This window comes from Mus pahari, chromosome 4 (assembly GCF_900095145.1).
Source record: "Mus pahari chromosome 4, PAHARI_EIJ_v1.1, whole genome shotgun sequence".
Classification (NCBI taxonomy): domain Eukaryota; kingdom Metazoa; phylum Chordata; class Mammalia; order Rodentia; family Muridae; genus Mus; species Mus pahari.
In genome coordinates, this window is record NC_034593.1 from 44,557,173 (window position 1) to 44,574,039 (window position 16,867).

A 16,867-nucleotide genomic window follows, 5' to 3' on the forward strand; every position below is an offset into this window, starting at 1 on the left:
ACACAGCAGGTAATGACAAAACAGTTTATTGTGTCTGATTCTAAGTATGACTGAAAGAAAGAAGTTTACATACATACCTGAAAATCTCTGTGGTTAATATCGATGGGCTTGCTTTTTGTTCCTTACATGATTGCACACATGCTCTTTTACTATGCTCCTGAGAACTACTCTACTTGTTACTACTGATGGTGCTATCACGGAGTATCAAGATTAGACTGACTCTAAGTTGTTAGTAGTATAAGATAGTGTTATAGATTGCCTTACTTTTTTATCTTTCTAACAGTCTTTCCTGATTCCATTGTTTGGTTTTGAAGCATACCTATCAGGTAGTAATCATTTCTCTGGGAGTCTATATCTGAAGCAATTTTTTTTTTTTTTTTTTTTTTTTTTTTTTTTTTTTTTTTTTATATGTAAGTACACTGTAGCTGTCTTCAGACACACCAGAAGAGGCTCAATTCTTTGTAAGTGGTCCACCACTAAGTAAGCTATCCTAATAATTATCCATTATTTAGCCTTATTTAAAGAGATTTTTTTTTTTTTTTANACTCACTCTGTAGACCAGGCTGGCCTCGAACTCAGAAATCCACCTGCCTCTGCCTCCCAAGTGCTGGGATTAAAGGCGTGCGCCACCACGCCCAGCTATCTGAAGCAATTTTAAAGAGTTTGTATTTTCTTTATTTATTATTTTGCCATGCTTACAGTAATGCTTTTGGACTGTTCCTGAGTTTAGATTTGTTTGCTTTTCCTAATTATTAGTTAAAGGTGTACTTTTCACAGAAATTCACAGACTGATGGATTCAGGTCAGCACATCAGTTGGCCCATAATTTATTACTTTATTGGATGGTATTTGTAGCTATAAACTGGTTGTTTTGCTTTTTATTTATAAACAACCAAAGATCAACCAGCTCATCTGTCAGCAGTTTCCGACCACTGGCCTTAAGTATTCATTGCCTGGCTCAGCTGTTACAATGACAGCTGTGCAGTCCAATTCTCTGACTCCACCAGTTTTTCTAGATTTCTTGTTTGCATTCTGCTGCTAATAGTTTCCCTCCTTCCATTTACTTATTGCTGATACTGCTGATACTTATTTAACATTTCTTGAACAGATATTTAGGAGTTTTAAAAGTATTGCTATCAGTTAGTATTTTCTTTAGTTTGAGGGTGTGTTAAGTAATTTTCTAATACAAAAATAAGATTCTTATTGGCATTTCTTGTGTCTTTGTGCAGACATCTCCTGATAAAGTGGATTATGAATATAGTGAACTTCTCTTATATCAGAATCAAGTTCTTCGGGAAGCAGGTCTTTATAGAGAAGCCCTGGAACATCTTTGTACCTATGAAAAGCAGATTTGTGATAAACTTGCTGTCGAAGAAACCAAAGGTATTTAAAAATATATAGCATTGTAACTTTTAATTATAGCCTGTGGCAGGCTGAAAATTCATAGTTGCTGCTGACAGTCACCACATAAAATCCAGCTTGCTGAAGGGAAAATGTGTATTCTTTATGCATTTTTAATAATTTGTGAAAATATCCATTAACTGATGGAGATTGTCAATTGAGGAGAAAAAGCCACAAAAATCTAATAAAATGATTTAGGTAAAGCATTTTTGCTTTTGATTTTTTTCATTGTTACTTTAAAGGGGCCTGGGCTCAGTGGTCCTTATTCTCTGGCTGGGAGTGAATCAGACTACAAGGTTAGGCTAACAGCCAGTGTAGCCATCCCCTCTGTAAAGCACCTTTGTACTGAGACTACAGGGGTGTAGTTCACTGTAGAACACTAGCCTACCATGTGTGAGGCCTGGAGTTCCAATTTCAAGTATTAGAACACCCCCCCCCCAATCACTCCAGGATTCAATCAAAACACAATTGTAATTTTAAAATAAGATTTACTGTCTTAGAGATAACTCATTGGAAAAATTACAGTATGAGTACTGCATGTTAGATTTTACCAGTACTATATATTTATAAATTTTTCCTTATTAAAATACAGAGAGGGAACTGTATATAGTGATGCACTCCTATGATCTTGTACTGAATGGATTAAGTCGGGGGTCAGGAGTTTGAGATCAGTCTGGATTCTAGAACAAGATTCTGTCTTTAATGAAACCAAACAAACAAAAGCCAAAGCCCAAAACAACAAAACAAACCAAACGATCTCTTTATGGTTTATCTGTATTTCTTTGAGAAAATAGAAAAGACCATAAATTCTAGGTGGAAAGGAACAAGACTTGGATTCTTTTATGATTTAAGTAAATGTCACTAAATGTTGCCATTTATTCCTGGGCTGAGAAAAAAAAAAGCTTAATAATTCTTATTCATTTATTAGTTGATTATTTGGTTAAGAACAGGTCTTTTTATTTTTTTTTTTTTTAAATATTTATTTATTTATTTATTATATGTAAGTACACTGTAACTGTCTTCAGACACTCCAGAAGAGGGCATCAGGTCTTGTCACGGATGGTTATGAGCCACCATGTGGTTGCTGGGATTTGAACTCTGGACCTTTGGAAGAGCAGTCGGGTGCTCTTACCCACTGATCCATCTCACCAGCCCAAGAACAGGTCTTTTTATGTTATTATATATTAACCTTTTCAAGCCTGTTCTGTTGATGTTCTGCCTGGCTTATTAAGACGGGGTATCTCTTCTGCGTAGGGTTCTTTACTGTTTTACAGAGGTTACCTCTGTTAGAAGAGCAAGTAAAATGTCTTTAAGTACTGTCAAATGTACCTTGGTTGAGAACCCAATGTCATGTTGGAATTCAAAGTCTTAATTTTTACCACATTCTGAAATTCTCTTGACAATATTGCTTAATTCTAGATATTTAATTGATTATCACATGTGAAATATTTAGAAGTCACAAGCACATAAGTCTCTAGTAAATAATCATTTTTAGTTATTTGATATAAGCACAGGTAGAGAGTAGAACAGTTTTTGAAAATAAAACTAGCCAGATGGTGGTGGTCCAAGCCTTTCTTTAACCCTGGCACTTTGAAGGCAGAGGCAGGGTGAATCTCAGAATTCGAGGCCAATCTTGTCTACAGAGTGAATTCCAGGACAGCCAGAACTATACAGAGAACCCTTTCTTAATAGAAAACAGAAAAATTATAAAAAACTTAAACCTTTGGCAAATGGAAGCTAATTAACAATATGGAAATCCTAGGTATTGTTTTATGCTGTTGTGACTTTGGGAATTATAAATTGGTAGTGAAATCACAGTTCTGCCAGTTCATCTGGATTATTGTCTTCCATGAGAAAGTGCAAGCAAATATGTTTGGAATAGTCCAGGCCTTGTAATTGATAGTGTAGCCAAAGAATCTTAAGTTTGAGAGTCATTTTAAGAGTTGAAATTGGTAGCTGGGCGTGGTGGCATTCGCCTTTAATCCCAGCACTTNGGAGGCAGAGGCAGGCGGATTTCTGAGTTCAAGGCCAGCCTGGTCTACAAAGTGAGTTCCAGGACAGCCAGGGCTACACAGAGAAACCCTGTCTCGAAAAACCAAAAAAAAAAAAGTTGAAATTGGTAATATCAATCAGGTATATGATTGATTATACAATCAGGGAGAGGCAAGCAGAATTGACAGAAAAGGAACTTTCTTTTTTGAAAAAGATTGTTAATTTTACATGCATTTGGTTGCATGTACATTTGAGGCTGTTGGATCCTCTGCAGCTGTGGATCCTCCAGGCAGTGAGAGATGCCATGTGTGTGACCCTGGGATTGTAATTGAGGTTGCATTAGGGAGAAAAGAAGAAATCAAGGTTACTCTTAAAGTAGTTTGCTTATTTGGTTTTTGTGAGAGATAAAAAGGTAAAGACTAGATGCATACATGTGCATGTAAACATGTGTGCAAGTAAATGTACATACATGTATAAGCACATACTAATATGTGGACTCCTCCACTGTCATATCTCCTCAGTCATCATCTGCCTTTTTTCTTTTTTTTTTCTTCTTGAGACTGGGGCTTGCTAATTAGGCTAAGGTGAGCCCCGGGTATTTATTTAAAAATAGATGGTTTTGAATGTGGTCAAGTTGTGGGTTGCTCTCATGCAGTTATTTTATAGTTGATTTCAGGTGATACTAAGGTTAGGATATTTAGTGGGTCATTGAATTAGGTGCTGATGTTCATACGATGCCAGGAATAATTTAGGAGCAGGTGATGGTTTGTTAACAGTGTGTTCAATGAATGTGGGAACTTTGCCTGGAGTTGGGCAGATTCCTGAGACTTTGAAGTTGATGGCTTTTAAAATTAATGTTATCTTGAATAAAGGAGAAAATAAAATAGCAGAGTAGAGAAGTTGAAGACTCAAGAGGACACCAGCCACTGACAAACATTACTCAGAACAAGACTTTGAAGATAACTTTTGAGGGAAAATTCTCCTCAGATGTTTTAATTACTATCTTTTTGTTAAATAGGGGAACTTCTGTTGCAGTTGTGTCGTTTGGAAGATGCTGCTGATGTTTATAGAGGATTACAAGAGAGGAATCCTGAAAATTGGGCCTATTACAAAGGCTTAGAAAAAGCACTGAAGCCAGGTAGTGTTGTTTAATACTTACTGCTTTCAGCCTTTTCTTTCTGAGTATTGTATTAACTCCTTGTGAAGTATAGCTAGAAAAGTGGTGGTTAAGGGTATACAGGATCTAGATTCAGACGTGCCTTTACTTAGCACCTGGGGGGATGAGTTCCAGGCCAGCCAGGACTACTTAGTGAGACTTGTGTCTCAAGAAAACCAACTAACCAAAGAAACAGGAATTGGTTCCTAGTCTAGCATGTTTTGACCTCTGTACTTGTAAATGAAGTAGGAGAGTCTTGAGTTTGAAGCCACCTGGCCTACATAGTTGGTTCAAGACCAGATTTTAAATACTGACATCCAGAAATAACAACAATACCAACAGATCCAGAATCTAAATGTAAAAGTTTACTTCTTAATCATGTAGAGGATTGAGACTAATCAGAAATCTACTTTTACAAGATGAAATTGCAAATGATCACAGTTTGCTGGCTCAGTGAATAAAGGTACTCACCACCCAAAACATCATCAACAACAAAAACCATCAGAAAACTTAACCTCACAGACTGGCTTGACTCCGTTCCTGTTTAGGCCAGCATAGTGTGCCATTCCTGGTATCATTGATACATACAAGAGAAACCTTGCTGGTGATTACTTTGTAACATAGATTTTCAAAGGAACACCATCATCCCATGTTTGATAATGGAGGACTCTAAGATAGAGGGAATTATATCCATGAAACATAGTTATGAGAGAATATTAGATACCTGAGAAATGAAAACTCCCGGGAAATAAAAAAAATAAAAATCTTTTAAGTGATGCATTATTTTTTTAAAAATATTGATACTTGTTTATATACATGTATATATATGACTCGTGTGTGTTGTGTGTGTGTGTGTGTGTGTGTGTGTGTGTGTGTGTGTATTGCCTTTGGAGCCCATGAATCTCCCCCAAACCTCTAGTTACAGGCAGCTGCTGTGAGTTACTTGAAGTGGGCAACACACTGTCTTTATTTTTGAAATAAAGAACCTTACATCAATTAGGACAGAGACCATATTAGACAAAGGGAAATGGAAGATTAAACCAAGGAATGCCATTGTGCTGAGAGTAAAAGAAAACAAATAAATTATGAAGACATTGAAATAAGGACAGATCCAGAGGTTCCAAATGAACCAACGAGTTAAGTGGAGAAGATCAGAACAGAAGCAGTAACTCAGGTTTTTACCATGAAGTCTCAAGGTTTTTGATAGTCTCCCTACCTTAGAGTAGACTAAAAATCATTTACTTTATATGTCTAATGAGTATTTAAAATAAGGAAAATAATTGGAAATACTTTTAAATGATTGATAGTGTATTTATTTGGTAAGGTTACACATAATTTTCTTGTACAAATTACCCTTTCACTTGTTTGTTTGAGATAGAGTCTCCCTGTGTAGCTGTAGCTCTGGTTGGCTTGAAATTTGCTTTGTAGACCACGCTGGCCTCTAACTCACAGAGATCCCCCCATCTCTGACATATCAAAGGTGTGTGCCATTGCACCCGGCCAGTTGTACTTTTAATTTAGAAAAACTTGTAATTGGCAGAAATCCATGTAACTTATAATTACATATAAACAGAGTTTTTTCCCTCTTTCTCCCCCCCCAACCCCCCAAAGCTAATATGTTAGAACGGCTAAAAATATATGAGGAGGCCTGGACTAAATACCCGAGGGGACTTGTGCCAAGAAGACTGCCGTTAAACTTTTTATCTGGTAAGTAGAATAATTGTAAAAGAAAGTGCTGTTGTGATTTAAAGATGGTTATGTATGTATATGAAGGCTAATGTGTGCATTTTGTTAGAGTTTCAACAGAATCTTTCTCTTATAGGAGAGAAGTTTAAGGAGTGTTTGGATAGGTTCCTAAGGATGAATTTCAGCAAGGGTTGTCCACCTGTCTTCAATACCTTGAGGTCTTTATACAGAGATAAAGAGAAGGTAAAGCCAACCATAATACCCTATCTGCTCAGAGTCACCTGGCTGCTGGGCTCACTACTACCTGTTTGTGAACCTGCTGTGAGTCTCCTAGCTTACAGTGAATGATTTTGTACCCTTTTCCATTGTAGTCTGTTTGCTCTTTAGTGCTTTAGTGACTTAAGTATTTACTTTCTATTCTTAACTTCATCTCATACCAACATATTTTCTAATCTCTTTTTTCTTAATTTTTTTCTTTTTAAAGGTTTATTTATTATATGTAAGTACACTGTTGATGTCTTCAGACACCCCAGAAGAGGGCATCAGATCTCATTACAGATGGTTGTGAGCCACCATGTGGTTGCTGGGATTTGAACTCAGGACCTTTGGAAGAGCAGTCAACGCTCTTAACCACTGAGCCATCTCTCCAGCCCCTAATCTCCTTCCATTGTTAGAAGTCAGAATTGATTTTCTCCCCCTTGAAAGTAAAGTTTAAGCTTTTCATTGTTCTCCATTTTTATTCAGTTTAAAAAAAAAAAATCTCAGAAAAGTTTTTGGTAACTCAGCTAGTCTTTTTTTGAGGGGTTGGGGAGGTTGAGACAGAGTTTCTCTGTGTAGCCTTGGCTGTCCTGGAACTCACTCTGTAGACCAGGATGGCCTCAAACTCAGAAATCCGCCTGCCTCTGCCTCCCAAGTGCTGGGATTAAAGGCTTTTTTCCCCCCTTTTCTGCTTCATATATGTGTTTTGTTTCAAGTGCTTCTTAAGAATATTTTAACCTTTATGTTCATTACTTCCTTGCAGAAACAATGTCATCAAGATATATTGGATTAAAAACATGAGAAACATTGAAAAGAACTAGGTGGAAGCATTTAAGCATGTAAAACACATAATGCACATTTAATTGTCAGTCTTTTGTTAAAAGCCCAAGGTGTGGTCTTTATTGAGCAACTCCCCCCACCCCCCACCTTTTTTGTTACATATAACACATTGTAGTTTTGGAACATTGAGAATTTGATGTTTATGAAACAGTCGTATATTTTTATAATCTAGTCTTTTCATAGCATCCAGCTCAGAGAAATAGTTCTTTTTACTCTAAGTTTACATACCGTTGGGTTAAATTCTGCATTATGATAGTTATTTATTTGGGGGATGGAATGTTGTTTGGTTTTCCAAGACAGGGTTTCTTTGTGTAGCCCTGGCTGTCCTGGAACTCACTTTGTAAACCAGGCTGACCTCAAACTCAGTGATCCAGAGATCCACCTGCCTCTGCCTTCTGAGAGTTAGGGTTAAAGGAATACACTGCTACTGCCGTTGTTCTTTCATTTGTTAATAAATGTGGGTATTTCAAGTAGTTTGGAGATTGTCCCATTGTCTCTTAAGATAAGTGTGCAGCCTGACTAAGTATACCAGAGTAGCCTGCCTGTGATCATTCTGTGCTCATGGTTCACAGACAAGGTATACTGTATTAATCTGTGGGCCATTTAAGAGAGTTTCTATAGTAGTAAGTATCATTGCGTATGAATTAATCAAATTAGTACATCCTGTTTTTTAAATTTTGTTTTTAGATTTTATGCAGGTATTGCACCATGGTGTCCAAGCTGGCTATAATTTTTGGGTTCATTTGATCCTTCTGCCTCAGAAACTTGAATATAGGACTAAAGACATCTACCATTGTGCTTTGCCTATATTAGGAGATTAGTGTATTAAAAGTACTCAGTATCTCTGAGAAAGCCAGAAGTATAGTTAAATTTAGGAGAAAGTACGACCTGGACAGACAGGTATTTTCCTGGACCTTCGGCACCTACGTTGCTGGATTTCAGGGCTAATGATGTTTCTCCTGGATTATGAGAAGAATTCATTTACCAGACTCTTAAAAAGTACCCTTATCACATAGCATTTAATCCTACAGAGTCATTCATTCACTCATCTTACCTGTCATATGTCTGTCTGTCTACCTATCATCTAGCTACCCATCTATTCACTCAACCAATCATTTATCCATCCAACCATCCATCCATCCATTTGTAGCTGGGTTTCATGTCTCAAGTTTCAGACTTCCTACATAGCTGGGGCTGACCTTGATCAAACAATTCTTGATCATTCTGCCTTCACCACCCATGTGCTGGCATTAGGTGCATGTGCCACCATGCTAGGCCATGGCATTTCATTCTTGATCATAAAGAACAAATTATGTTCTATATTTAACTATAGATTATATGTTTTGAGATAAACATGAATTTAGATGTAAGTTGGCCATAGCATCGCCTCTGTCCAATATTCACCAACTGCTAGTTTAGTTGATACTTTATTTTCTACCAGGGAAAGGATGTTAGCAATAAGGTTTTACAAGAATGAGTATTAATGTGTTCTATCATGAATATTTTTATATTATTTTTTTTCTTTCTAAGACAGAGTTTCTCTGTGTAGCCCTGGCTGTCCTGGAACTTGGTCTGTATACCAGGCCACCCTCGGGCTCACAAAGATCCACCTATCCTTACCTCCTTAGTACTGGGATTAAGGGTGTGCGCTGCCCCACCCCCTGCCCCGCCACCCTCAACTGAGAACTTTTAAGTTTTTGTCCTGAGGGTAAAATATTCGCAAAGGGAGAGGAATAATGTTTTGGAATATTTAGTCCTTTATATAAGGAATAGATTTTGCACAAGAGCATGAGTTCCATTCAATTAAAATGTGCTTGTGTTTGTACTCTAGGTGGCAATCGTAGAAGAACTAGTAGTTGGTTATGAAACTTCTCTAAAAAGTTGTCGCCTATTTAACCCCAATGGTAAGTAGATATATTTCATGTCTTTAAATTTTTTTTGAAATTTTTGGTTGTTTTTTAATTTTTTTTTTAATTTTTAATGAACTATGAAATTACCATTCAGAAGGTTGGTCTTCACTATTTTAGTAGCAAGTATAGTGCATTTAATTTCCTTTCCTATTATCCATAGTGTTATGATAATGTTATTACTGAGAATCACATCAATTTATTAGAAAGTTATGTAAAATTTAAAGGATCTATAAAACTTGATTTAATAATACAATGATCCTCCATTTATTCATTACTTGGGTATAATAATCTTAAATTCATGTCGAACATTTCATCATCATAGACTTGCCTACTCCCCCTATTGTTTTGTTTGCTTCTAGACAGGGTTTCTTTGTATAGGCCAGGGTGACATCTGCCTCTCAAGTGCTTGGATTAAAACTGTTTGCCACCCTGCCTGGCTTTCCCTGTGGTCTTAAATCCCAAATTTAACACTATTTCATGAGTATTTCAACATGTCTAAAGAGAAGTACTTCACTTCAAATATAGCAGCTATACTTACAGTTCAACCTGATGGCATGGGCTTGTAATCCCAGTTACTCAGAGTCTTTGAGGTAGGAGAACTGTAAGAGGTTCAAGGCCTCTGGGCAATTTAGTGAGATCCTGTCTCAAAATTTAAAAAAAGAAAAAGAAAGAAACAGAGGGATGCTGATACAGCTCAGTGGTAGAGTGTCTTCATAGTGTGTCTTACCACACACGCACACAGCAAGGTACTATTATTATGTGTATAAATTAGTACTTTAATGGATTCAAAATTAGCTCAGTCTGTAAAGTAATTGCTGCTGAATGAGAGAACCTTCAAGCTTGATTTCAGTGTTCACATTAAAAAAAAAGGCTATGGCCCAGTGGCATCTGTTTATGTTCCCTGACTCTATCTTAACAAAAGAGAGTAGATTGAAACTGAAAAATGTCATACATGTGCACTGGGTCACACATAAACAGGCACACATGCACACAACATAGGTGTCTTTAATTCTAAATAACCATTTTTTGTTCACATTTTCAGTTGTATTGTGTTTGTCTTTCCCTCCCTTCATCCTTCCTTTCTCCTTCCCTTCCTTTTCTTTCTTCCAGATTTACTATTCTGTACTCCAAGATGTTTTTGAATTCATGGTAGTTTTTTTTTTGTTTTTTTTTTTTTTTTGAACTCATGGTAGTTTAAGTGTCTTAGCTAGGATTTTTTTTTTTTCTTTTTGGATTTATTTATTTATTTATTTATTTATTTATTTATTTATATCTAAGTACATTGTATCTGTCTTCAGACACCCCAGAAGAGGGCATCAGATCCCATTACAGATGGTTGTGAGCCACCATGTGGTTGCTGGGATTTGAACTCAGGACCTTCGGAAGAGCAGTCAGTGCTCTTAACCACTGAGACATCTCTCTAGCCCCTTAGTTAGGATTTCTGTTGCTGTGATAAATACCATGATCAGAACCAGGTTGGAGAGGAAAGGATTTGTTTCAGTTTACAGCTCTCAGGACTCATTTCTTCACTGAGGGAAGTAGGGTAGCAAACAACCTGAGGCTAGGAACTAAAGCCAGGGTCATAGAGGAGTGGTGTTTCCAGAAGGCTCAGCCTGATTGCTTATGGACCCTAGGACTGACTACCTTCTGGGATTGGCACTACTGACAGTAGGCCCTGCTCTCCCACATCAATCACTAATTCTGAAGAGTAACTATAGGCCTGCCCACACAGTCTAGTCAGGTGGTGGGTATTTTCTCAACTGAGCCTTTCCTCCAAACCGCTCTAGGTGTGTCATGTGGATGTAAAACTAGCCAGCTCAGCAGCACTCTTCCATAGTCTCCCAAGTGCTGGGGTTATACTGTGCCCAGCCCCTTCCTTCTGTTTGAAGGTTCAAGGAACTCTTTCAGAGTTTGGATTGTGTCTTTTATGTCTCTTTTAATTCATGTACCCCTGATCTATTTATTGGAAAATGAATTTTTCTTTGTCTATGTTTTGCTGAATATGTTGCTTTATATATTATGTTTCTTTCCTTTCAGGTTTTTGTAAGTTGATAGCTAGATGTAGAAATGGATTGTCTTTTCTGCTTACCATTAGCCACAGTGGATAATTACTTTTTTCCCCTGGAGACAGAGTTTCTCCATGTACTAGCCTTGACTGTTCTAGATTCACTTTGTAGACCAAACTGCCTTTGGAGCTCACAGTGCTGGGCAGCTAATTATATTTTTAAGAAATAAAAAGTTAAGGGCTGGTGAGATGGCTCAGCATTTAAGAGCACTGACTGCTCCTTCTTCCAAAGATCCTGAGTTCAAATCCCAGCAACCACATGGTGGCTCACAACCATCCATAATGAGATCTGATGCCCTCTTCTAGTGCTGTCTGAAGACGGCTACAGTGTAATTATTTATAACAATAAATAAATCTTTGGGCAGGAGGGAGCAGGGACTGAGTGAGCAGAGGTCCTAAAGTTCAATTCCCAACAACCACATGAAGGCTGTACAGCATATTCACGTGCATAAAATAAATAAATGAATGAATGAATGAATAAATCTTTAAAAAAAAGTTAAAAAAAAAAGAAATAGAAAGTCTAGTTCAGTGGCTCTCAACCTTCCTAATGTTTAATACAGTTCCTCATGTTGTGGTGACCCCTAACCATGCAGTTATTTTCATTACTGATATGAATTGTAAATATCTAATATGCGGGATATCTGATATAACACTCTGTGAATGGCTTATTTGACTCACTACTGGTTGAGAATTGCTAGTCTAGTTCTTTAGTTACAGTAAAGTTCAAATCCTGTTCAGGGTATAGGTAATAATGCCTGTTCTACTGAACAGAGCAGGTAGAGAAAAGTGTGTTGGGTACACTGTAGACACTAAAGACACCCCAGAGGAGGGTGTCAGATCTCATTATGGATGGTTGATAGCCACCATGTGGTTGCTGGGAAGTGAACTCAAGACCTCTGGAAGAGCAGTCAGTTTTCTTAACCACTCAGCCATCTCTCCAGCCCTGTTTCAGAACTTTCTAATGGGCCCTCTTTAGCTAATGGGTTGATGAAGGTTGGTTGGTAATTTTGAGGTGGGTGGTTGGCTGGGTTCTTTCTTTTTCTTTCTTTTTTGCAAGTGTAATCTGAGCCAAATCTATCAGTAGGCAGATACTATTATTTTAAAAGGTAAATTTTATTTCACATACTACTTGATTTCTAAAAGTTTCAGCTTGCATGGAAAAACACAATTTTTTTTTTCTCTTCTATGTTACAATTTGGTTCTTTTCTCAGTTTTCAAAAGATTAGACTGGTTCATTTGCATCCTTCAAACTTGGCAAGTAATTTTATTTTTAAAAATATGAATTCTGGTCCTGGTTACTTCTGAGTTTAGTCACTGGATACCACACAGTAGAAGGATTGAACTTTCTTGAGAAAGTTGTTCTGTGACTTCTCCATGTGGACTGTGGCAGGCATATACCCATCCACATACACAATAGATAGATAGATAGATAGATAGATAGATAGATAGATATGTTTTAGAAGAAAACTTAAGTATGCTTGATATTTAATTTTACATGGCTCCATCTTTCAAGTGCTGTGGTGGTGGGTGATAACTTACTTGCTGACAAGATCTTGAGTACTTACCTTGTGCACTACCACTGAATATATGGAATCATTTTTCCCATAGAGTTCTGGCTTCACTAGTGGAATAGCCCACCGTGGGACCTGGGGTGCACATTGCTAGTAAGCTGGCCATTGTTTCTAGGTGTCAGATTAATTGTAACAGTATTTTACAAAAGGCATACCATGGCTTCATTGGTTTATCTTATGAGACCCCTTTAATTATCACCATTCCCTACAAATGGGAAAGAGACTCAGTGTCTTGACCATGAAGGTGCAGCACTTTGTTGCAGATCTATCAGATGGGGAGTTAGTGTGTTCCACTCCTATTATTTGTCCACTGAGCCACCTTACGTTTATTAGGGAATAAAAAGAAAATAGAGTTTGAAAGCAAATCGATCTCTGGTTTTAGAAACTTATTTAAGGACACTTTTTTTTTTTCATATATTTATATGTGAGCCGTATATTTAAGTTTCACATATTAAAATTATATCTTGAATGTCAAAGTAAAATATGGAAGAAATATTTTTTTTGTTTGCCTTACTTGCTTTGGATATAGTTTTAAATTCAGCATAATATTAATGATCGACATTTAGCATAATATTAAGATGTAAAAATGTCAATAAAAATCAAAATATCCAGATCACTCACACACACACTAGAAATTTAATTAAGCAGGCACAGTTTTCTTTTTACAATATTACTATATGCAAGGTGTTAAACTTAGGTGTGCTTAAGAAAACATGCTTTGGTAGGTCTTAAATGTGCTTAGCTGTAGTTCACAGCTAATTACATACACAAACTACTTTATAATTGCTTCCCTTATAAATGGGGGGACCAGTATGGGGGAAGGAATATTCTCTTGATGTTTGTAATACCTAATCTTCATTTCTTCATTCTTCCCTTTTCAGACGATGGAAAGGAGGAACCTCCAACCACGTTACTCTGGGTCCAGTACTATTTGGCACAGCATTATGATAAAATCGGTCAGCCCTCCATTGCTCTGGAGTACATAAATACTGCTATTGAAAGTACACCAACATTGATAGAACTCTTTCTTGTGAAAGCTAAAATCTATAAGGTAAAAACCATTACCCCCTTTTCTTAGAAGGCTATACAGCTTCTAGGTAGAGTAAGTAATATATGAGAAATATCAGTGTGATCTTTTTTTCTTGGACTTGTCATAGCCACATTTATTTGTTCATTTATCAATAACTATACAAAATACACATATAAGACTGTGTGTGTGTGTGTGTGTGTGTGTGTGAGAGAGAGAGAGAGAGAGAGAGAGAGAGAGAGAGAGAGAGAGAGAGAAAATGCGCGCCTATGTATGATTCTGCTGATTGCTAACAGTTGAGTATGATCATGTATAAGCATCTGATGTTAATAAAGTAAAACAATTTTATTTTGCATGTACAAGGTACCATCTCTTGACTTAATTATTGAGCTATGCATGAAAATCTCATGTTATATGTTCTAACATCTTAAAGTTGCCTGTTTTCTAATTTTTAGTATGTTCAGTAATCACGCCTTTTATAAAAGGAGTTATTTATAAACCAATAATATATATTTAGAAAGAAAATAGAATTAAGTAGCATTTCAAGGCACTTCCTCTCCTTTTGTTGACTGTACTGGGTATTAATCCAAATCTTCATACATACTAGACAGACACTAATGCTGAGTTGCACCCACCTTCGAGTTTTGTTTGTTATTATGGTCTTTATTATTACTGTTTGAGGCATGGTCTTTATAGTGGGCTGGCCTCAAAAATGGGGCTTCTTTCACCTCAGCCTCCTAGGTTCTGGGATTACCAGTTTGTGTCACCATTTTTTGACCCAGAACTTTAAAATCATACTAATTTATTTTGAAGTAGGTGCCTTATGTGTTCTACAGTATGTGGGTATAAGTCAAAGGACAACTTATGAGAATTACTTTTCCCTTTGTTCCATATGGATCTGTAGGTTTGAACAGATCATCAGGCGTGGTGGCAGTTTCTTTTTACCTGCTGAGCCTTCTTGCTTGCTACCCTAAGTGTTTTAAAGTCAAGTTTTCCTCAGTTTTGTGGCTTTGAGATAAATGAATTAGAATAGTGGGGACTGTTCACTATTGCCTTTCTGACTTCTGGTTCGGCTTTTCTGCGAGACTTACTGGCTGGTAGTTTCCAGGAGAGTTCCGTCCAACCTCCCCTAGTACTGGAATTAGAAATTCAAGCTACTTTTGAATGTGGCATTTTAAAAGATTGGTGCTGGTCTTGAGTCAGAAGAACACTTTTTCTTTCATTTGTTTAATTATTTTATAGGTCACAAATTACCTAATATAGTAAAATTATCATACTTACTGGTTAATTTTGTTTTTGTACCTTGCAAGCATGCTGGGAATATTAAAGAAGCTGCCAGGTGGATGGATGAAGCCCAGGCCCTGGACACAGCAGACAGATTTATTAATTCCAAGTGCGCAAAGTACATGTTAAAAGCCAATCTGATTAAAGAGGCTGAAGAAATGTGTTCCAAGTTTACGAGGGTTTGTATGGCTTATGTTTTTTGAGCATCAGTACCATAATTGACTTTGTATACTTATCTTTTTTGAAGTTAATTCTTTTATGCTTATAGATATTTTACCTGCATGTATGCCTGCCTGTCAACCATGTGCAGGGCTGGTACCCAAGGAAGCCAAAAGAGGCCATTTCTTTTCCTTGAACTGGAATTAGGGAAAGTTATGAGCAGCCATGTCAGTGCTGGAAATTGAACCTGGGCCATTTTTCTAGCCCCTAAAGTTTATTATCTATATTGTAATTGTCAGATATTAAATTACTGTATTAGGTAAAGAATAGTCAACATTAGATAAAGTATTTTCTTTCCATATAGATGGACAATAGTGTCTCTGCCTTTCTCTTTTTCTTTCTTTTTCTCTCTTTCTCTTTCTCTTTCTCTTTCTCTTTCTCTTTCTCTTTCTCTTTCTCTTTCTCTTTCTCTCTCTCTCTCTCTCTCTCTCTCTCTCTCTCTCTCTCTCTCTCTCTCTCTCTCTCTCTCTCTCTCTCTCCTTTTTGGTTTATTTATTTATTTATTTATTTATTTATTGGGGGTTTTTTTGAGACAGGGTTTCTCTGTTTAGCCTTGGCTGTCCTGGAACTCACTTTGTAGACCCGGCTGGCCTCGAACTCAGAAATCCATCTGTCTCTACCTCTCAAGTGCTGGGATTAAAGGTGTGCACCACCACTGCCCAGCTAGTTTTTTGTTTTTTTAAATATATTTAATTTTATTTTATATGCATTGGTGTAAGGGTGTCAGATCCCCTGAAATTAGAGTTTTAGACAGTTGTGAACTACCATGTGAGTGCTGGGGGTTGAACCCAGGTCCTCTAGAAGAGCATTATGTCCTCAGAGCTATCACTCAGGCTCCTGGACAATGGTTTTTAAAACTGGTTTGTAGCTGGGCGTGAAGGTTCATGCTTCATCTTCAGCACTTGGGAAACAGAGGCAGGCAGGTCTACATAGTGAGTTTTGTAGCTGCAGAATTCGGCCAGGGCTACATAGAGAAATCCTGTCTTGAAACCCAAAAAAGTAAAACTAGCTTGTAACCATGTATGTTGAAGGTTTTAGGGGTAAAGAGGACTAGTATTTGTTACTTATCTCCCATGTGCTGTTATTATGTTAATCCCTGCCACCCATTTATTGTAGACCTTGTGTATAAACATTTGCAAAATTATGTCTAGTGCTTCGAGTACTTAATTTCATGAATCTGTTAATTGAAAAAAAAAAACCCAAATATATTTCAGGAGAATTTTGATCAGTTGACCACTCTTCCCTTTTTAATCTTATGGTAAAGTGATAAATTTGGTGTGAATTTTCTGTACCACTATGTGATTTTCATTAGGAAGGAACGTCAGCGGTAGAGAACCTGAACGAAATGCAGTGTATGTGGTTCCAGACAGAGTGTGCTCAGGCATACAAAGCAATGAACAAATTTGGTGAAGCACTTAAGAAATGTCATGAAATTGAGAGAGTAAGTACCTTATATATG

The 16,867-nt window shown here is 37.0% G+C and overlaps 1 protein-coding gene across 2 annotated transcripts in view; it reads left to right on the top strand.

Annotated features, from left to right (window-relative positions):
- The window catches only part of Naa15 (N(alpha)-acetyltransferase 15, NatA auxiliary subunit), a 59,662-nt gene that overhangs the window by 27,115 nt on the left and 15,680 nt on the right, over positions 1 to 16,867 (top strand). For both annotated transcript variants that reach the window (XM_021195407.2, XM_021195408.2), the window contains exons 5-13: positions 1 to 9; positions 1,229 to 1,382; positions 4,411 to 4,530; positions 6,160 to 6,255; positions 6,371 to 6,477; positions 9,164 to 9,236; positions 13,760 to 13,929; positions 15,216 to 15,368; positions 16,721 to 16,849. The exon at positions 1 to 9 is cut by the window's left edge and continues 126 nt beyond it. In XM_021195407.2, the coding sequence (XP_021051066.1) occupies positions 1 to 9; positions 1,229 to 1,382; positions 4,411 to 4,530; positions 6,160 to 6,255; positions 6,371 to 6,477; positions 9,164 to 9,236; positions 13,760 to 13,929; positions 15,216 to 15,368; positions 16,721 to 16,849 (1,011 nt within the window). The remainder of the gene's footprint in view (positions 10 to 1,228; positions 1,383 to 4,410; positions 4,531 to 6,159; positions 6,256 to 6,370; positions 6,478 to 9,163; positions 9,237 to 13,759; positions 13,930 to 15,215; positions 15,369 to 16,720; positions 16,850 to 16,867) is intronic.